A 23,256-nucleotide genomic window follows, 5' to 3' on the forward strand; every position below is an offset into this window, starting at 1 on the left:
AGGTCCCAGGTGTGCGGGTTCCAGAATTGATGAGAATGCCCTGGTTGTGGATGGAGAGGATTTTGTACTCTTTATGGTGGATGTTGTAAACTGTGCTGCTCAGACTCAAAGCAGAACTGAAAGGATCAGGATCATTGCTAAAGCTGCAGGGAGATTCCTTGGAACAAAGGAGCTTGATTGGGCAGATATAGAAAACAGGCTAAAGGCGCTAAATGGGAGTCGGAGTGATGGGGGTCTGCTTGTGGGGAATCAGAGTGACGAGATGGGGGTGGGGGTGGTCTCCTGTCCTCGTCCAGTCTCGTAGACGCACGGCTACCAAGCAGCGACATCAGTGGAAATATTAAAGCCTGTAGAATGAAGCCTAAAGAATAAAGCTGTACGGTGGAAGCACCGAACGTCAAAGAAGGAGAGGAAGATGAAGAAGAGTCTCCCTGGAATAAAGCCGGTTGTTGTTGTTGTTGTTGTTGTTGTTGTTTTATGGCGGTTGGCATCCGAGTGTTGCATTACCGCCAGACTTTATTCCTCAGACGTTCCGTAGTCCTCAGACTCTGTCGTAGTCCGCAAAAGCACTCCTCCCACTGCCCTGGCGCCACAAAGCCCATGTGGTCACGATGTGTCCCCGTGACCAGAATAGCCGTTGTGTCAGAGACCAACCGGCCCCACTCCAGGGAGACTCCTCTTCACCCTCCTCGCCCTCTCCGACGTTCGGTGCTTTGGAAGTACAAAGCCCATGAGATCATGGGACGTCTTTGTTGTTTTACAAAGCCCATGAGGTCATGGGACGTCTTTGTCGTTTTATCCTTTAGAAGTCCTTCATCCATCACTTTGGCGTTTCTAGGCCCATGAAGTCCAAGCGCGTTAGAACATCCTCTTGCTCCTCATCCTCGGCTCAGTCTCCAACACCCCCCACCTCTATAAACGTTTACCCAGCCCTGTGCTACATAAGTAAGCAACCACAGCCTGACACAAACCCTGTGACTGGATGGCCAGAACGTTCCGCAGATTGAACTCCCGCCCATTATTCCGAAACCACAAGGCCAACCCGGCCCTTTCCCTATCATAAGCCTCACAGCAAATCAGCACATGCTCGACAGTCTCTGGCACCCGACAGTGACCACACAGACCGGTCGGATGTTTGCCTATCCTACTCAGTGACCAATTGAGTCCAGTATGGCCAATCCTCATGCGGGCGAAGGCCCTTTCCTCCCACGCGTTCCTGCCCATAGACCCGCAAGGACCCACACTACCCTGTATGTGATAGAGATGCCGTCCAGTAACACAGTGGCTCCAAAATTCCTGCCAAAGGCCGACCACATGACTCTTGATAACGGGCTTGATTTCAGATTTGCTTAACTCAACCGCCACATCAATTGATGGCCGCCGAAGGGAACGTTTAGCCAGTGCATCAGCCATTTCGTTACCATCCACCCCCACATGCGCAGGGACCCAAATGAAGGAAACCCTCACATCCTTCCTGGACAGGGAGAGCATCAGACAGAAGATGCCATTCAACACATCCTGTCTGCAATCCGATTTCCCAGATTTAATGCTTTGCAATGCAGAAAGGCTGTCAGAGGCCACCACAATGCCGCAACACTGCAAAGCAGATTCCGCCCATTCCAACGCCAACCGTATCGCTATAAGTTCCGACGTGAAAACAGAAAGGCGATCTGTCAACCTCTTCTTGACCGCTAGCCCCAGGTCAGGCACAAAATAAGCGGCGCCAGTACGCCCACTCTCAGGATCCCTAGACCCGTCGGTATAAATAAACACATCACCTGAGTGCTTATCGATGAGCGCTTGAACGGCAAACTGCGGTGCCCTCCCAGCGACTCCTCTAAGCTTGCCATGCAAGCTAACATCAACAGGAGCCGGGACAAACTTCCACGGAGCTATAGCAGACAAAGCCACCGACGGGCTCACACGCAGATCACCAACCCCCGCAAGCCGCGCCTTCGCATTTCCTACCTGGCTGAAAATCATACCGCCAGCCTCACTCTGCCCCCCATCAACCCTGAGAAAGTCCCTCACCGGGTGAGAGCTCGTATGACCTTGCACATTCACCCAGTAAGCCAACAGAAGTTCTAGCCTCCGGAGCCGTAACAGCAATTCCCCCAACTCAACCTGCAGCGCCGAGACAGGGGAGGTCCTAAAAGCCCTACAGCAGATGCGCAAGGCCTGGGCTTGCTCCACATCAAGCTTCTTTAAGTTAGTCTCAGCCGCAGACATGTAGGCTATACAGCCATAATCAATAGCCGCCCTCATGACGGCCCGATAAATACCCAGGAGCGACCTTCTGCTGGCCCCCCAGTCCTGGCCGGATAGACAACGAAGCAAGTTATTCACCCTTTTGCATTTACCACTGACCTCATCAATGTGCCGACGCCAACTAAGCCTCTCGTCAAAGGTGACCCCCAAGAACCTCACCTCCCTGACCTGTTCGAGCACCTGCCCATGCAGTCGAAGGGAGACGTCCCTATGCCCATTGAAGAAACAGATCACTTGAGACTTCCGTACAGACAGTTTAAACCCCCACTTCAGGGTCCACTGCTCCACCTGCTGTATTGCCCTTTGCAGTTTCGCCTCGTAAAACCGGAGATTCCTCCCTCTCACCCATAGAGCGCCATCGTCAGCATAAAGGCTCCTCCCAACAGACCCATCCACGTCGTCAAAGATGTCCTTAATCATAACATTGAACAAGATAGGGCTACACACACTCCCCTGCGGGATCCCATTCTCCACCCCATAGACCCCAGAGTAAGCAGCGCCCACTCTGGTTTGGATACGCCGGCCAGACAGAAAGCTCCGGACCCAGTTAAACAGTTTACCCTTCACACCACACTTCCGCAGCTTAATGAGGAGCCCATCCTTCCAAACCATATCGTACGCCTTCTCCACATCAAAGAGCACCGCAATAACCTTTTCTTTCTGAGCCCTGGCCAGCTGGATATCAGATTCCAAACACAACACGGAATCCATGGTGTTCCTGCCCCTACGGAAACCACTCTGGTGCGCGGGAAGCAAACCCTGACTCTCCAAGAAGTAATCCAACCGCTCGGTAACCATGCGCTCCATCGTTTTCCCGAGCTGCGACGTCAAGGCAATCGGCCTATAACTTGAAGGGTCAGACGCTGGCCTACCCGGCTTCAGAACCGGCACCACCGTAGACTGTTTCCACGCAGATGGAACACAACCTGAATCCCAAACACGGTTGAAAAGACCCAGGACTAGCCCAAGCGTGTCATCAGTCAAATGAGAGAGCATGTCATAGCACACCTCATCTTTACCCGGGGCTGTCTGTTTCGCCTTAGAAAGTGCTCTCCTTAGCTCAAACAAACTAAACGGAAGGTCAAGGTCATCTTGAGTCGAAGGCTGGTGCCCAATCAGCTCAGAATTCTGGGCCAAAGTACTCTCCCTGTAGTGCCTTTCCGCAGGTGAGAGATTGTCAGAGCTGTGCACCGACACAAAGGTGCTGGCCAACAGTTCAGCTTTGTCAACGTCGCTGACTGCTTCAACACCATTCAGTATTAGGACCGGGGTCCCATGACGGCGCTCAACCCCATGCATCCGCTTAATCATCCCCCAAACATCCCCGAGACGCGTTTCTCTCCCAATTTTGGAACAATCCCGCCTCCAATAGGCACTCTTGGCCGTTCTCACAGTTTTCCGCACAACAGCGCGGGCCCTCTTGTAGTCAATGAGGGCACCCTCAGTGTGGGAAACCCTTAGCCGGCGAAACGCCGCATTTCTCGCCCTAACAGCATGACCACATGCTTAAGTCCACCACGGCACCCGCTTCCTATGTCCACTACCACCACTCTTAGGAATCGTGCCTACCGCTGACTGCGTGATGAGCGAGACAATTGCACTATTGAGATCATCCACCTGAGTCAATCCTCCTTCCTGCAGAACCCTAGAACCATCATCAGCTTTCCTCAGGAAAGCCCCCCAGTTCGCCCTTGCCAACTGCCACCTCTGGATCCTCGTCCCCCTGACCACACAGCTCCCAAAGCCAATCACGGTGCGGACTAGATAGTGATCGCTACCAAAAGAAAGATTACCAAGAACCTCCCAACTACAAACACCAGCTAACTCCTTGGACACAAGTGTAAGATCTATTGCACTTTCCGCACCGGTCCCCATATCATAGCGGGTCCCACCCCCATCATTCAGACAAACCAACTCCCTTTGATTGATAAAACCCTCTACCACCTGCCCATACCTATCGGTACCACTACCGCCCCACAAAGCGCTATGCGCATTAAAATCCCCACACCACACGGCCTTTCCCCGAACATCCTTACCGATACTATGTAAGGACTCTAGCGTTAACTCACCACACGGATTATAAAGGTTAACCACAGTAACAGCTTCACCACCCAGCCAGACCCTCACCGCCAGGGCCTCCGGCGCTTTACTCACACTGACAACAACGTAATTTAGGTCATCTCGGACAAACACAGCCACACCTCCGCCTCTACCCTGCTCCCTATCATTCCTAACACACACATACCCTTGTATCCCAAAACCCCACCTAGGTCGTAACCAAGTCTCCTGCACGCACATAACGTGAGGCTTGTTCAACAAGGTAGAGACAAAATGCTTAAATTCCTGGCCATTAGCACGAAGACTACGCGCATTCCATTGCAAGACAACCACCGCCATTATGAGCCCCCGGAACCTGACGGCGCATCGGGAGCCCCCCCCACTCCCACTGCCAGAATGGGGCAGGGCGCCCTCCCGCAGCGCATCCTCTATCTCCGTCCACTCGGGGCCCCCAGCTCCAAAGTACTTCCCTGCAGCCTTAGCGATGATCTTAGTCTTTTCGGATCTCTTCTTGGTTTGCCCAGTACAGTTAATCACTTCCACTATAAAGAGGAAGAAATCTTTCCTCTTCACAACCAGTACATCCTCCGCACCCACAGGGCCTCTGCCCGTGGAAACCACACTCACGGGCATCCCAGTGGGGACCTCCCCCTGGCTGCGGGCAACGCTGCCCCCTCCCCTGTCGCCTAGGACACCAGCAGCACTGGCAGCCCCCACTGCATCCACCGTCACCTGACTACCAGACACCTTCTTGACCGCATCCGCGTAGGATATGCCTTGAGAGGCTCTAACTTTTTGCACCTCAGCAGCCCTCTTGCTGAACACGCATCCCCCGTAGGCAGAGCTATGCTCTCCCCCACAGTTACAGCACTTGAGTTTTGCTCCGTCGTCACACTTCCCATACTCGTGGTCTCCTGCACATTTACCACACTTCTGCTTCCCTCTACAGACCGCTGCAATATGCCCAAAGCGCTGGCACTTGAAGCAACGCAGGGGCGGCAGAACATATGGGCGTACGCCATAGCGCATGTACCCAACGCACACCACACGAGGCAGGATCCCACCTTCAAATCTAATCATTATCGACAGGCTGTCACACCTTACCCCATCCCGGGTCATCTTCAACCGCCTAGCATCCACCACTTTAGCTCCAGTCAAATTCTCCTTTATGTCATCCACAGATGTCGTCGTAGGGACGCCTACTATAACTCCCCTGACCGTGCCTCTTACAGCATCAGACACAAGAATGTCCTTCCCCCCCAGACACTTAGCTTCAATCGCCTTCCTTTGCTGAGCCACGTCCTTGCACACGACCAGCAGCGAGCCATCCCTAAGGACACTCGCATGCTTGACCACTCCCACAACTACAGTCAGGCTCCTTGTCAACGCCATCGGATCCCACCCCTTAAAGGACGCATTATCCTGCGCGAGCTTTATGAACACCTTACACTCTGAACTCACATCCCCGACATCTGCAACCCCCCCGCCCTGCTCCTCACTGAGAGAGCCCTCCATAGACGAGCAAGAAGACGCCCTACGCTGCACAGGATCAGTGGCTCCAGGGGAGTCCTCCCCGCTGTTCATATCGTCACCGACCAGGTCACGCTTCCTCTTCTTCTTCCCCGTCATACGGACCGAGGCGTTCCTCTATGTTGCCGTAATATCCAAACTGTTGTCGTTGTTGTTTTTTATGGCAGTTGGCATCCAAGTGCACGAGGTATTGTTCGTCGCAGACCGGTTGGTCTCTGAAACAACAACAACTATTCTAGTCACAAAGACATATCATGACCTCATGGGCTTTGTAACACCAAAGCAATGGAAGGAGTACTTTTACGGACTACGACAGAGTCTGAGGACTACGACAAAGTCTGAGGAATAAAGTCTGGCGGTAATGCAACACTTGGATGCCAACCGCCATAAAACAACAACAACAACAACAACGGACTACGACAGAGTCTGAGGACAAAGCACTGGAAGTCAAGGCACTGGAAGAAGAACTTTTAGGACTACGACAAAGTCTAAGGAATAAAGTCTGGCGGTAATGCAACACTCGGATGTCAACCGCCATAAAACAACAACAACAACAACAACTATGAAACGTCTGAGGAATAAAGTCTGGCGGTAATGCAACACTCGGATGCCAACCGCCATAAAACAACAACAACAACAACAACAACAACAACAAACTGCATCCTGGACAAGAACGTTCAAACAGAGCATTGCACCGCCTTTGTTTGGAGAGTCTGACCTGTATGCAGCCAGCTCCAGCCCCAGATCCATGTTGAGCTGGAGGATCTGCTGATGTTCTACCATCTTCTGGTCCATGGTGTGGGCGATCAGGTCCCTCTCCCTCTGCAGCTCATCGATCACCATCTGACAAACAAAACACATTTATTCAATGACAGGAGTTTTTGTAGCTCAAAACTACCTGAACAAGCTGTGCTTTTACTGGGCCTCTCCACAAGTCTGGCCTCACATTTATGGAATTCTTACACAAAAGTGTGTACAGATTGTGTTCTCTCATCTCAGAAGTTCCAGTCTCACAAAGTTCATAGATTGTACTGTGTTTTGTCTGAGCCAAAACACAAACTTCCTGTGTGGTCCCTTGTACCGCCGTGAGCAACAGACTCACTGTGGCCACTCCCGGTATCACACCCGTTAAAACAATAATGGCAATTAAAAGTAAAGAATCCCATTTTGGCAGTGATTTCCATTAAATTAAGCTACATTTAATTAAGTGGATAAATCCACAAACATCTTGTTCACGAACTGTGTTCTATTACCACCATTGGAAGTTCAAATATTAACATTTTTTAATACATGAATTGGCTTAAATAAGTTTTGAAAATGAAATGGGAGTTTGTCTCTCATAAAATCAGATTAACAGTTTTGTGCTTGGCTCATTGATTCATTTTATAAATAAAAATGTATATATTGTTTTTAACATGATGGTTTCATGTTTATTAGACAAGACAGTGCTCTGTCTCATCCCCAGTGCAAGGGCCCGATTCACGTGGCCCTCTGGCCCCCGAGCCTATTTTATTGGATAAATATACTAGTTTTGTGTACTTCCCGGTTATGGCGTCGGTCTAGAGATGAGCTGCTGTTGAAATATACCCACAGAACCCCAAGAAACACAGCACAAGTAATTAAAGCGGTCTGCTTTCATTGTCTCTGTTGTGGAAAAACTCTTCTAACGATCATTAAGAAATAAAGTAAAACAATAGAGCTTTTAATGCATAGAAAGTTTATGATGCGGCTTAACCATCTCTGCCAGTGTGATTTATAAACAAACTCTTGTGAAGATTGTCCAGTTTTACACAGCACCACTGAGCACCAGTTGTAATGGGATCAGGGCTGAGCAGGGCCACGAGCACATAGCCAAGCTGAGCAGGGCCAAAGTGTGGCCCCAGTCCCTAGTCCCTATCCATAGAACTATAAAGAAAACAAGGAACCGTAAAAGGTTCCTACAGTGTGAAAAGCTCTTTTGCTTACCTGATACTTCTCAGAGTCCAGGTGGAACTTCTCCTGCATGCTGACCAGCTCCTGCTCCAGCCTTATCTGCTGTTGTCCCTGCTGCTCGGTCTGGGCTCGGACCATGTGCAGCTGTGACTCGTACGCCATCTTCTCCCTCTGGAGGTCACACATCCGAGCCTGGTCCTCCCTGACGGCCCGCTCCATCTCCTCCACCTTCTGCTGGTACATGTCCAGAGTCTTGACCCAGCCCTCAGACAACCCAAAGGCAAAATCCTGGACGTCCTGTGCGGTTACGGGCTGTTGCAGCAGCCCGCCGGAGATTTGCGCGGCCATGTACTGAGACTGACAGGAAGTGGTTATGGTCTCCACCTGTCGCCTGGGAAGATGGAGTAAAGTTTAAAGTTAATATGGGGAGTAAAAAAAGCATCTTAGAGGCGACATGCAAGTGGGGGAAGGGAAATAAGCAACAAATAAAATAATTGAATGAACTTCCCATCAGTAGTGTACTCAAAGTTGTATTTGATTGATTGTTTCAACTGCCTCTGACCAATCCCAACTCACATTATTTGTAGTGATTATGTGAAGTAAATAAAACTGAGTGATATAAGTAGGGTTCTAAATTGTCACAAGCTACTTTTCGAAAAAAAGAAAATGTAAATGAAAATTTGCAGTTTGTTACAATGAAGTGTATGTGTAAGTCAATGGACCAGATGTATATGTTTCCTTCAACATTTTCATGACCTTTATTATATTTATAGATTGCATATAATACAATTATTAAACTTTCCTGCAAATATGACAAAAAAATGTGTAGTTCCCCCCCAAGAAAGGACAATTTATTTCTACCCGTTTCTGACTACATTGATGCTGATATGTTGCTGAAACGTTCACTCTCCACAATGACTCGCCCTCCTTTAAACGGGTTCGATTCCCAGCAAATACTGTATGTATGTCTGCGTCCATGTGTCTCCATGGGTACACGTTAACTGCTGCCAGAGTCACCTCTGAAGCTAACACAATTATTTGTTTTCATTTCTTTTTGGCTTCTGTTGTTTGTCTCGTCCAAGCGTTTCACAATAAGGCCCTTTCTGCAGGTTGGAAATGCTGGAGCTTTTGCAGTGCATCCCAAAAGTATGACACATTTTGTCATTGCCTCAAAATTCTGCAAACAATACTCCATCATGACAACATGAAAGAAGGTTGTTTGAAATGTTTCATGTTCAATGAATTGTGGGATGATGATGATGATGATGATGATGATGATGATGTCCAAAAAAGCTGTAAAAGTCTGTAAAGTCTGTAAAGCCTTGATAATCTAAGTATTTTTGAACAGGACAGTTCCAAAACACATGATAATGGTTTGCATCCTCATAACCACAATTTCTCTAACATTTAGCAAAGATTTTTTTTTTCCAATGGAGTTGTTTCCAAACATGTGATTTTGCCTTAATAAATACTTTGGTCAAAGAGTTACAGTCATGGCTTTCTTTAATTTCTTGGTTATAATAACTCCCTCTTTGTGAATACCTATAACAGCCCTGTTTCTGGAAGATTCCTTCAACATGTCAAAGCTTTTCATGCCATTCTCTTTGGGAGAAAACCCAGATCCTGAGTCTGGTAGAAAACCTTTACACTTTTTGTTATCCAGGCTTTAAACCTTAAATCTGTGCAATAGGTGTAACAATTTGATCATAACCCAACCAGGTTAAGATTTTAACATCTTTGTTTAGGTTATAGGTTTTGATTAGTTGTTTCCAGGTCGTCAATACAGATTTTACCAAAGGATTAAACGCAACCATGTAATAGTGTGTTTAGACTTATACACCATGTAATAGTGTGTTTAGACTTATACACATGTAATAGTGTGTTTAGACTTATACACATGTAATAGTATGTTTAGACTTATACACATGTAATAGTGTGTTTAGACTTATACACCATGTAATAGTATGTTTAGACTTATACACCATGTAATAGTGTGTTTAGACTTATACACCATGTAATAGTGTGTTTAGGCTTATACACATGTAATAGTGTGTTTAGACTTATACACCATGTAATAGTATGTTTAGACTTATACACATGTAATAGTGTGTTTAGACTTATACACCATGTAATAGTATGTTTAGACTTATACACCATGTAATAGTGTGTTTAGACTTATACACCATGTAATAGTGTGTTTAGACTTATACACATGTAATAGTGTGTTTAGACTTATACACCATGTAATAGTGTGTTTAGACTTATACACCATGTAATAGTATGTTTAGACTTATACACCATGTAATAGTGTGTTTAGACTTATACACATGTAATAGTGTGTTTAGACTTATACACATGTAATAGTATGTTTAGACTTATACACATGTAATAGTGTGTTTAGACTTATACACATGTAATAGTGTGTTTAGACTTATACACATGTAATAGTGTGTTTAGACTTATACACATGTAATAGTGTGTTTAGACTTATACACCATGTAATAGTGTGTTTAGACTTATACACCATGTAATAGTATGTTTAGACTTATACACATGTAATAGTGTGTTTAGACTTATACACATGTAATAGTGTGTTTAGACTTATACACATGTAATAGTGTGTTTAGACTTATACACATGTAATAGTGTGTTTAGACTTATACACCATGTAATAGTGTGTTTAGACTTATACACCATGTAATAGTATGTTTAGACTTATACACATGTAATAGTGTGTTTAGACTTATACACCATGTAATAGTATGTTTAGACTTATACACCATGTAATAGTATGTTTAGACTTATACACATGTAATAGTATGTTTAGACTTATACACCATGTAATAGTATGTTTAGACTTATACACCATGTAATAGTGTGTTTAGACTTATACACATGTAATAGTGTGTTTAGACTTATACACCATGTAATAGTGTGTTTAGGCTTATACACATGTAATAGTGTGTTTAGACTTATACACCATGTAATAGTGTGTTTAGACTTATACACCATGTAATAGTGTGTTTAGACTTATACACCATGTAATAGTATGTTTAGACTTATACACCATGTAATAGTGTGTTTAGACTTATACACATGTAATAGTGTGTTTAGACTTATACACATGTAATAGTGTGTTTAGACTTATACACATGTAATAGTGTGTTTAGACTTATACACCATGTAATAGTGTGTTTAGACTTATACACCATGTAATAGTATGTTTAGACTTATACACATGTAATAGTGTGTTTAGACTTATACACCATGTAATAGTATGTTTAGACTTATACACCATGTAATAGTATGTTTAGACTTATACACATGTAATAGTATGTTTAGACTTATACACCATGTAATAGTATGTTTAGACTTATACACCATGTAATAGTGTGTTTAGACTTATACACATGTAATAGTGTGTTTAGACTTATACACCATGTAATAGTGTGTTTAGGCTTATACACATGTAATAGTGTGTTTAGACTTATACACCATGTAATAGTGTGTTTAGACTTATACACCATGTAATAGTGTGTTTAGACTTATACACCATGTAATAGTGTGTTTAGACTTATACAACATGTAATAGTATGTTTAGACTTATACACCATGTAATAGTGTGTTTAGGCTTATACACCATGTAATAGTGTGTTTAGACTTATACACCATGTAATAGTGTGTTTAGACTTATACACCATGTAATAGTGTGTTTAGACTTATACACCATGTAATAGTGTGTTTAGACTTATACACATGTAATAGTGTGTTTAGACTTATACACCATGTAATAGTATGTTTAGACTTATACACATGTAATAGTATGTTTAGACTTATATACCATGTAATAGTATGTTTAGACTTATATACCATGTAATAGTATGTTTAGACTTATACACCATGTAATAGTGTGTTTAGACTTATACACCATGTAATAGTGTGTTTAGACTTATACACCATGTAATAGTATGTTTAGACTTATATACCATGTAATAGTATGTTTAGACTTATACACCATGTAATAGTGTGTTTAGACTTATATACCATGTAATAGTGTGTTTAGACTTATACACCATGTAATAGTATGTTTAGACTTATACACCATGTAATAGTGTGTTTAGACTTATACACATGTAATAGTGTGTTTAGACTTATACACCATGTAATAGTGTGTTTAGACTTATACACCATGTAATAGTGTGTTTAGACTTATACAGCATGTAATAGTGTGTTTAGACTTATACACATGTAATAGTGTGTTTAGACTTATACACATGTAATAGTGTGTTTAGACTTATACACCATGTAATAGTGTGTTTAGACTTATACACCATGTAATAGTGTGTTTAGGCTTATACACCATGTAATAGTATGTTTAGGCTTATACACCATGTAATAGTGTGTGTAGACTTATACACCATGTAATAGTATGTTTAGACTTATACACATGTAATAGTATGTTTAGACTTATATACCATGTAATAGTATGTTTAGACTTATACACCATGTAATAGTATGTTTAGACTTATACACATGTAATAGTATGTTTAGACTTATATACCATGTAATAGTATGTTTAGACTTATACACATGTAATAGTATGTTTAGACTTATATACCATGTAATAGTATGTTTAGACTTATACACCATGTAATAGTGTGTTTAGACTTATACACCATGTAATAGTATGTTTAGACTTATACACATGTAATAGTATGTTTAGACTTATATACCATGTAATAGTATGTTTAGACTTATACACCATGTAATAGTGTGTTTAGACTTATACACATGTAATAGTGTGTTTAGACTTATACACATGTAATAGTGTGTTTAGACTTATACACCATGCAATAGTGTGTTTAGACTTATACACCATGTAATAGTGTGTTTAGACTTATACACATGTAATAGTGTGTTTAGGCTTATACACCATGTAATAGTGTGTTTAGACTTATACACCATGTAATAGTGTGTTTAGACTTATACACCATGTAATAGTATGTTTAGGCTTATACACCATGTAATAGTATGTTTATAATGCAATAATCCGTGTATTTTCTTTCATGACAAATGTGACAAAAGTTTAACTATTTCATTGTGAAGGTCACAACTTCTATTTTTTCTAAGAAAACTAATCAACGTTATACCTGTGCATAGTAGTAATATATATTGTTGAATGACCAGTTTTGATCATTTTGTTTTGTTAAGTTTCTAATGTTAAATGATAACAAAACACGTGTACTACAGGCACTTTTTTTTATGGAATTGAAATTATAACTTTGGTTTTATTTGGTGGATTTACATGAAACAATCACTCAAATGTAGCTTGTGGCCATCCACATAACTTGGTTTTCATGCTGCGCGTTCCTAAAGCCGACCCTGTGTAACTAATACAAGTTTATTTTTCATGAATGATGTTAGTCTGTTTTCCTCTCCTTGTAATGTAATGTCATGTTGACAGGGACGTAAAAATAATGATTTCAAGGCATCGACTGAGTTCAGTTTACAGTTGTGCGCTGAAGAGAAAGCTGGGTTCATACCTCAGACATTGTCGTTGAAGACTTTGGTGTGGTCCTGTTCTAGTCCTGGTCCAGTCCAGGTTTAATTCCAGGATTAGTCTTGGTTTAGTCCCAATTTTGACGGTTTGCGTCAGTCAGTGCGTTTACATGATTGCGAAAAACACAGTTTTTATAACATTCGGTTTTGACGTCTTGACGAAGCTCTGTCCTTGTCCAAGTATACATGCAGACGAGAAAGTTGAATTCCTGACAAGGACGTGTCGTCCTCCTAGCACTAGGTGGCGATATGCATCGTTTCAGGGGAATAATACGCCCCTCCATTCCGGTTGACCTTTTGCGTCACATATAAACAACTGTCATGAGCATTTTCGAACAACAGCAAGATGCAGCTTTGTTCATCTCGCAGGCTGAGAAATAGATTTTCAAAGTGAGGGACCAGGGGGGCCCCCTACCTAAAAAAGTTAGGGGCCCCCCAGCAATTTCAGGGGACCACAAGCGCGCAGGGCATCGCTGCGTCATAAGAACAAGATAAATGTGTTGTTTTAAACCTGGTTATTAGCATGTAAAACAATTTAAAGTACTTTTATCCTTTATTTGATATGAAGAGCACAAATAGTGAATCATATAAACCAGAGATCATGATCTTTAATACTGTTTAATTTAATATAATCATGTTTCTTAGATACAAAATAAATACTGTTTACAGCATTTGACACAAAGAGATCTTGTGCAATATATAAAATCACGTCCTACAAAATAAACTACTAACATATAAACATTGCCCCGATAATAACAACTCCAAAGGGGGCGGGGCCCTTGGGGCCCTTGGATACTTCCACATTGACACAGCTTTTGTTGCAAACAACTTTAAAAAGACTGAATTGTGGACTGAGGAGAGATTGACGCCCGCCAACCTAGATATGACTTTTGGGGCAAAATTAGACCAAGAATTTCCGAGTACAACCGAACGCGACCGAAGGCAGCGGCAAATCAAATGCCCGCTTTCATCGAAATTAGATCACGGACACCGCTCGGCCAATGAGAAGCGAGAAGACTGCGAAGTGGGCATGTCTGTCAAAACGAAACTTAAGCGTTGAAAATGCCCCAAATATGGCCAAATTACTAGTTAAATCTTGATTTTTTTTTTAGAGGAATTTAGATACAGGGGCCCGGGGCCCCTCCTAATTCAAACCCCGGGCCCGCCGGAGATTTGACTGCTTAAGGGCCCCGGGCCCCTGTCTATTTCGCAGCCTGTCTCGTATGTAATGTCTGCGTTAGTTATTGTGCAGATAAAGTGCACGCTCACCCTGTTGTTGTGTTCTTCCTTGCATGGTTTTGTTCCAGGGGTCATACATCAGCATGGGTCGTGGAGCATGCGCACAAGCCTTGTCAAGTTTCAGTGCGATTACACTTTACACTTTACACTTACACAGGAAAGCGGCTTCAGCCAATTCCCTAGTAATTCCCTAGCAAGTCCTCAGAAGCCAGCTCAATAGTAAGAGCTACGCCCTGCCAGTGATTAGACCCTGCAGGATGAATCAGTTGGCCAAAGGAGGAGATACAGACCACAAATGTTCAGACACGAAAGCTCCTGACCATGGAGAGTTCCATCCCAAATCCAGCACCTTGAGACTGTACACTAGCACCCTGAGACTGTACACTAGCACCCTGAGACTGGACACTAGCACCCTGAGACTGTACACTAGCACCCTGAGACTGTACACTAGCACCCTGAGACTGTACACTAGCACCCTGAGACTGTACACTAGCACCCTGAGACTGTACACTAGCACCCTGAGACTGCACACTAGCACCCTGAGACTGTACACTAGCACCCTGAGACTGTACACTAGCACCCTGAGACTGTACACTAGCACCCTGAGACTGTACACTAGCACCCTGAGACTGTACACTAGCACCCTGAGACTGTACACTAGCACCCTGAGACTGTACACTAGCACCCTGAGACTGTACACTAGCACCCTGAGACTGTACACTAGGACCCTGAGACTGGACACTAGCACCCTGAGACTGCACACTATCACCCTGAGACTGGACACTAGCACCCTGAGACTGGACACTAGCACCCTGAGACTCTACACTAGCACCCTGAGACTGGACACTAGCACCGTGAGACTGCACACTAGCACCCTGAGACTGCACACTAGCACCCTGAGACCGTACACTAGCACCCTTAGACTGCACACTAGCACCCTGAGACTGGACACTAGCACCCTGAGACTGGACACTAGCACCCTGAGACTGCACACTAGCACCCTGAGACTGGACACTAGCACCCTGAGACTCTACACTAGCACCCTGAGACTGTACACTTGCACCCTGAGACTCTACACTAGCACCCTGAGACTGGACACTAGCACCGTGAGACTGCACACTAGCACCCTGAGACTGCACACTAGCACCCTGAGACTGCACACTAGCACCCTGAGACTGTACACTAGCACCCTGAGACTGTACACTAGCACCCTGAGACTGTACACTAGCACCCTGAGACTGTACACTAGCACCCTGAGACTGGACACTAGCACCCTGAGACCGTACACTAGCACCCTGAGACTCTACACTAGCACCCTGAGACTGCACACTAGCACCCTGAGACCGTACACTAGCACCCTTAGACTGCACACTAGCACCGTGAGACTGTACACTAGCACCCTGAGACTGTACACTAGCACCCTGAGACTGGACACTAGCACCCTGAGACCGGACACTAGCACCCTGAGACTGTACACTAGCACCCTGAGACTGGACACTAGCACCCTGAGACTGGACACTAGCTCCCTGAGACTGTACACTAGCCGTAAGGAAGGCGGCCGAGGACTAGTGTGAGAGCCAATATCCAGGACAAAACGTCCAAAATCCATAAATACATCAAGGACAAGGCTCCTACAGAGGACGTGCTCAGTGAATGTCTCAGACAATGAGGAACAGAGGATAATGAGGTGCTGGAGGGACCATCATGGGAGGACACGCCCCTACATGGGAGGACACGCCCCTACATGGGATGTACCACCGGAACATAACTGAAGTGGCTGATATCACGAGATCCTACCAATGGTTAGAAAGAGCCGGTCTGAAGGACAGAGGCTCTGATCATGGCAGGACAGGGGCAGGACAGGAGCAGGACAGGGGCAGGACCTGAAAACCAGATCAATAGAGGCCCAGATCTACCACCAGACAAGACCCAAGGTGTAGCTGTGCAAAGGGCCCTGAGACAGTCCCACACATAACTGCAGGTGCAGATGCTGCAGGGACAGCACACATGGAGCTCCATCACCAGGAGCTGACATAGTGTAAGAAACATCTGTGCAGAGCACGGGCTGGAGACCCCAAGGACAAAGTGGAAACACCTCCAAATGTGGTGGAGAACGACCGAGCCAAGGTCCTCTGCATACTGATGTTCTCTTTTATGTTTTATTTGATATTTTTCTCTAATTTACTCTCTCGATTGGCGTAGCCATGTGTGTACCAAAAATATTAGTACTTTTTAACAGGCCTATATATTTACAAGGACACCAGTGGGAACTCTTGTGCAGTGTTTCCCAATCGCGCGAGAGAGAGAGAGAGAGAGAGAGAGAGAGAGAGAGAGAGAGAGAGAGCAAGAGTGCACAAGTACGAGCTCTTCTAGTGGCACCAGCAGGACTGCAGTTGCAGTCTGGGGTGCCACTGGGAGAGAGCTCTCTGTTATCAATAAGCTCTGCCCAGAGTGGAAAGAGTGAGGCAAGAGCCAAGAGCGCAGAATGACACAGGAAGTGCCCCACCCCTTTGTACTGCTCACAAAGCAGGAACAACTTGATGAGATGATCTACAAAGCCTATACATTTCATCACTTTTTCTAAAAATCTGGCTCCAGGTGTGCTGCCTGGTGGTCGATGCCTGGTGGTCGATGCCTGGTGGTCGATGCCTGGTGGTCGATGCCTGGTGGTCGATGCCTGGTGGTCGATGCCTGGTGGTCGATGCACACATGGCAGGCTCCAGGTGTGCTCCCTGGTGGTCGATGCCTGGTGGTCGATGCCTGGTGGTCGATGCACACATGGCAGGCTCCAGGTGTGCTCCCTGGTGGTCGATGCCTGGTGGTCGATGCCTGGTGGTCGATGCCTGATGGTCGATGCCTGGTGGGTGATGCCTGATGGTCGATGCCTGGTGGTCGATGCCTGGTGGGTGATGCCTGATGGTCGATGCCTGATGGTCGATGCCTGGTGGTCGATGCCTGGTGATCGATGCCTGGTGATCGATGCCTGGTGGGTGATGCCTGATGGTCGATGCCTGGTGGTCGATGCCTGGTGGTCGATGCCTGGTGGTCGATGCCTGGTGGTCGATGCACACATGGCAGGCTCCAGGTGTGCTCCCTGGTGGTCGATGCCTGGTGGTCGATGCCTGGTGGTCGATGCACACATGGCAGGCTCCAGGTGTGCTCCCTGGTGGTCGATGCCTGGTGGTCGATGCCTGGTGGTCGATGCACACATGGCAGGCTCCAGGTGTGCTCCCTGGTGGTCGATGCCTGGTGGTCGATGCCTGGTGGTCGATGCCTGATGGTCGATGCCTGGTGGGTGATGCCTGATGGTCGATGCCTGGTGGTCGATGCCTGGTGGGTGATGCCTGATGGTCGATGCCTGATGGTCGATGCCTGGTGGTCGATGCCTGGTGATCGATGCCTGGTGGGTGATGCCTGATGGTCGATGCCTGATGGTCGATGCCTGGTGGTCGATGCCTGGTGATCGATGCCTGGTGGGTGATGCCTGATGGTCGATGCCTGATGGTCGATGCCTGGTGGTCGATGCCTGGTGGTCGATGCCTGGTGGTCAATGCCTGGTGGTCAATGGCTGGTGGTCGATGCCTGGTGGTCGATGCCTGATGGTCGATGCCTGATGGTCGATGCACACATGGCAGGCTCCATGTGCCGGCCACAGTGTCGTGAGTTTGACAATTCACTGCATGTCCTCCCTTCTTTCTCATCCCCTTTTCATACTTAGCTGTCCTGTCTAACAAAGCATACGGGCCAATAAGATTTTCTAAATGTCCTAACTACATTTTGATACTCAGTGTTGTAGTCTGGACTCTGAAGACCGTCCACAATCAACTGTGAGGTGTGAGGATCCAGCTCACAGGCAGGGGGCGCTCTAGCTGTGAGCAGGGGTCAGAGCACAGGGAGGCAGCAGAGGAGTGGGGCCCCAGGAACTTCAAATCACAAGTGATCAACAGCATATACAACACCTGCAGCTGTCATAAGAACCTATACGTAAAAATTTGAGAGATTTGGATTTATTCATCTGCAATACATTAGAGAACAGGACAAAACATCTCTTCAAGAGGTGCATAACATTTAACTTTCAGGACCAAAACCTGGTATAAAACAAAGTGTCCTTTGTTCCAGTTCAGTTCATTAGCATATGCAGCGTAGCACCATTTTAAAATGTGACAAAATTAGAAGATTATGTTATGACATTTTTAAGGCATATCCACATTTTGGAGGCGCATCCAATTTTCCTTTTCTTCTTAAATTAAAAATAAAATAAAAAATGAGTAAAAAAGCATTTTAAATCTTGTGAAAGTGGTTGAAGAAAACAAAATCACACAGACATGTAAAAATACAAATTGTTTTCTCGTGTAAATGTGTTTTATGTGATTGTGAGAACAAGTTTAGCCGAATGACACAGCGCCCCCTAGTGTACAAGGCCTGAATGTGCTTAGTTACTGACATCTCTGCTTGTGACTATTTCTACAGTATAATGCTCTGTAGGTCTCTGCATGTCCTCATGTTGCTATGACTCCCTCTGTGTCCAGTCCTATGTCTCCCGCTGTGTCCAGTCCTATGACTCCCTCTGTGTCCAGCCCTATGACTCTGTGTCCAGTCCTATGACTCCCTCTGTGTCCAGTCCTATGACTCTGTGTCCAGTCCTATGACTCTGTGTCCAGTCCTATGACTCTGTGTCCAGTCCTATGTCTCCCGCTGTGTCCAGCCCTATGACTCTGTGTCCAGTCCTATGACTCCCTCTGTGTCCAGTCCTATGACTCTGTGTCCAGTCCTATGACTCTGTGTCCAGTCCTATGACTCTGTGTCCAGTCCTATGTCTCCCGCTGTGTCCAGCCCTATGACTCTGTGTCCAGTCCTATGACTCCCGCTGTGTCCAGTCCTATGACTCCCTCTGTGTCCAGCCCTATGACTCTGTGTCCAGTCCTATGACTCCCTCTGTGTCCAGCCCTATGACTCTGTGTCCAGTCCTATGACTCCCTCTGTGTCCAGTCCTATGACTCTGTGTCCAGTCCTATGACTCTGTGTCCAGTCCTATGACTCCCGCTGTGTCCAGTCCTATGACTCTGTGTCCAGTCCTATGACTCCCGCTGTGTCCAGTCCTATGACTCCCGCTGTGTCCAGTCCTATGACTCTGTGTCCAGTCCTATGACTCCCTCTGTGTCCAGTCCTATGACTCCCTCTGTGTCCAGTCCTATGACTCTGTGTCCAGTCCTATGTCTCCCGCTGTGTCCAGCCCTATGACTCTGTGTCCAGTCCTATGACTCTGTGTCCAGTCCTATGACTCCCTCTGTGTCCAGTCCTATGACTCTGTGTCCAGTCCTATGACTCTGTGTCCAGTCCTATGTCTCCCGCTGTGTCCAGCCCTATGACTCTGTGTCCAGTCCTATGTCTCCCGCTGTGTCCAGCCCTATGACTCTGTGTCCAGTCCTATGACTCCCGCTGTGTCCAGTCCTATGACTCTGTGTCCAGTCCTATGACTCTGTGTCCAGTCCGATGACTCTGTGTCCAGTCCGATGACTCTGTGTCCAGTCCCTGCTGTGTCCAGTCCCTGCTGTGTCCAGTCCTACCTGAGCTGCAGCAGCTCGTGTCTTTGAGCCTCCTCCAGACCCCTGCGCTCCTCCTGCAGCCGCTCCAGGCGCTGCTGCATCTCGCTCTTCTCTCTGTGGGACACGCGTAACTCCAGCTCGCAGCCCTGGAGCTCCTCGCTCATGTCCCTGCACACGTCCTTGTGCTCGCTGCACAGCGCCTGCACCGTCACCATCTCCCGACGCAGCTTCTCCGTCTCCATCTCCGCGCGGAGCCGCTCCGCGTTCAGCCGCTCCACCGCGCGCCGAAGATCCCTCATTTCTCTGTCATGTTTGGGCTCCTTCTGCTGCGCGCTCGTAGCCTGCCTCAGCTCCAGTAATTCTCTGGCTAGATGTGCGTTTTCCACCTCCAGTTGCGTTGCCCGGGTTACATATCGTTCCAGTTTGCAGTTGAGCTCTTGCAGCTGGCGTTTGTCCGACTCGAAAGTTCGCGTAAAAGGCATCATAGTGAAGTTTAGCAGAAGCAAGAGGTGAGAGTCCTCATGGAGCTGCTGCGGAGCCGAGTGTGGGACGCTCCTGCCCGGGACAAGAGCAGAAGAGAAGAGGGAGGACCAGGGGAGGACACGGAGGAGGAGGAGGGCGCGGTCTGGAGCAGACCCGAGGCCCGCACGAGTGGCTCCGAATGAGTCCGAAGAAACACGAGCTCGCCTCGAACCCAAATAGAACCCGAATAGAACCCAAATAGAACCCGAATAGAACCCAAATAGAACCCAAATAGAACCCAAATAGAACCCGAATAGAACCCGAATAGAACCCAAATAGAACCCAAATAGAACCCGAATAGAACCCAAATAGAACCCAAATAGAACCCGAATAGAACCCAAATAGAACCCAAATAGAACCCGAATAGAACCCAAATAGAACCCAAATAGAACCCAAATAGAACCCAAATAGAACCCGAATAGAACCCGAATAGAACCCAAATAGAACCCAAATAGAACCCGAATAGAACCCAAATAGAACCCGAATAGAACCCGAATAGAACCCAAATAGAACCCGAATAGAACCCAAATAGAACCCAAATAGAACCCGAATAGAACCCAAATAGAACCCGAATAGAACCCGAATAGAACCCAAATAGAACCCGAATAGAACCCGAATAGAACCCAAATAGAGCCCAAATAGAACCCAAATAGAACCCAAATAGAACCCGAATAGAACCCAAATAGAACCCGAATAGAACCCGAATAGAACCCAAATAGAACCCGAATAGAACCCGAATAGAACCCAAATAGAACCCAAATAGAACCCGAATAGAACCCGAATAGAACCCAAATAGAACCCAAATAGAACCCGAATAGAACCCGAATAGAACCAGAATAGAACCCAAATAGAACCCGAATAGAACCCGAATAGAACCCGAATAGAACCCAAATAGAACCCAAATAGAACCCGAATAGAACCCAAATAGAACCCGAATAGAACCCAAATAGAACCCGAATAGAACCCGAATAGAACCCAAATAGAACCCAAATAGAACCCAAATAGAACCCGAATAGAACCCGAATAGAACCCAAATAGAACCCAAATAGAACCCAAATAGAACCCGAATAGAACCCAAATAGAACCCGAATAGAACCCGAATAGAACCCAAATAGAACCCGAATAGAACCCAAATAGAACCCGAATAGAACCCAAATAGAACCCAAATAGAACCCAAATAGAACCCGAATAGAACCCGAATAGAACCCAAATAGAACCCAAATAGAACCCGAATAGAACCCGAATAGAACCCGAATAGAACCCAAATAGAACCCAAATAGAACCAGAATAGAACCCAAATAGAACCCGAATAGAACCCGAATAGAACCCGAATAGAACCCGAATAGAACCCGAATAGAACCCAAATAGAACCCGAATAGAACCCGAATAGAACCCGAATAGAACCCGAATAGAACCCGAATAGAACCCGAATAGAACCCGAATAGAACCCAAATAGAACCCGAATAGAACCCGAATAGAACCCGAATAGAACCCGAATAGAACCCGAATAGAACCCGAATAGAACCCGAATAGAACCCGAATAGAACCCGAATAGAACCCGAATAGAACCCGAATAGAACCCAAATAGAACCCGAATAGAACCCGAATAGAACCCAAATAGAACCCGAATAGAACCCAAATAGAACCCAAATAGAACCCGAATAGAACCCAAATAGAACCCGAATAGAACCCGAATAGAACCCGAATAGAACCCGAATAGAACCCAAATAGAACCCGAATAGAACCCAAATAGAACCCAAATAGAACCCGAATAGAACCCAAATAGAACCCAAATAGAACCCGAATAGAACCCAAATAGAACCCAAATAGAACCCGAATAGAACCCGAATAGAACCCGAATAGAACCCAAATAGAACCCAAATAGAACCCGAATAGAACCCGAATAGAACCCAAATAGAACCCGAATAGAACCCGAATAGAACCCAAATAGAACCCAAATAGAACCCGAATAGAACCCAAATAGAACCCGAATAGAACCCGAATAGAACCCGAATAGAACCCGAATAGAACCCGAATAGAACCCAAATAGAACCCGAATAGAACCCGAATAGAACCCGAATAGAACCCAAATAGAACCCGAATAGAACCCGAATAGAACCCGAATAGAACCCGAATAGAACCCGAATAGAACCCAAATAGAACCCGAATAGAACCCGAATAGAACCCGAATAGAACCCGAATAGAACCCAAATAGAACCCGAATAGAACCCAAATAGAACCCGAATAGAACCCGAATAGAACCCATTTACACTTACACGCTTTTATGCTTTTTGGTTTGAGATTCGCAATTTGCTCAGAGCCCATAAACAAAATGAATACTTTATAATCAAGCACACTGATAGAAGGTGAATTTTATTAACATGCGGTAATATTTACCATAACCTTCTTACATAGCCTATAATTAATTATTTAGAATGATGAGTGCTTGTCATGTGCTTTAGAGACACATGGTTGTCAGTATAGTTTCATCCCACACTAGGTGGGCGAGGTCACACTCGGGCGGTAACCAGAGGGACAACAAGAAGGGAGGAGGAAACGAAGAGGAGCAGAGACAGCGTGAGTAAAACAAGACAAACTATAC

The 23,256-nt window shown here is 45.9% G+C and overlaps 1 protein-coding gene across 1 annotated transcript in view; it reads right to left on the bottom strand.

Annotated features, from left to right (window-relative positions):
* synm (synemin, intermediate filament protein) overlaps positions 1–20,682 on the bottom strand; it is a 48,472-nt gene extending 27,790 nt beyond the window's left edge. The window contains exons 1-3 of the mRNA XM_072434963.1: positions 20,154–20,682; positions 7,822–8,179; positions 6,575–6,699 (exon numbers count right to left, since the gene is read on the bottom strand). Of these exons, the coding sequence (XP_072291064.1) occupies positions 6,575–6,699; positions 7,822–8,179; positions 20,154–20,617 (947 nt within the window). The 5' untranslated portion in view covers positions 20,618–20,682. The remainder of the gene's footprint in view (positions 1–6,574; positions 6,700–7,821; positions 8,180–20,153) is intronic.
* Positions 20,683–23,256: the final 2,574 nt, after the last annotated feature.

This window comes from Eucyclogobius newberryi, unplaced genomic scaffold (genome assembly GCF_026437365.1).
Source record: "Eucyclogobius newberryi isolate DKJ021-1_F unplaced genomic scaffold, fEucNew1.0.hap1 SCAF_7, whole genome shotgun sequence".
NCBI classification, from domain to species: domain Eukaryota; kingdom Metazoa; phylum Chordata; class Actinopteri; order Gobiiformes; family Gobiidae; genus Eucyclogobius; species Eucyclogobius newberryi.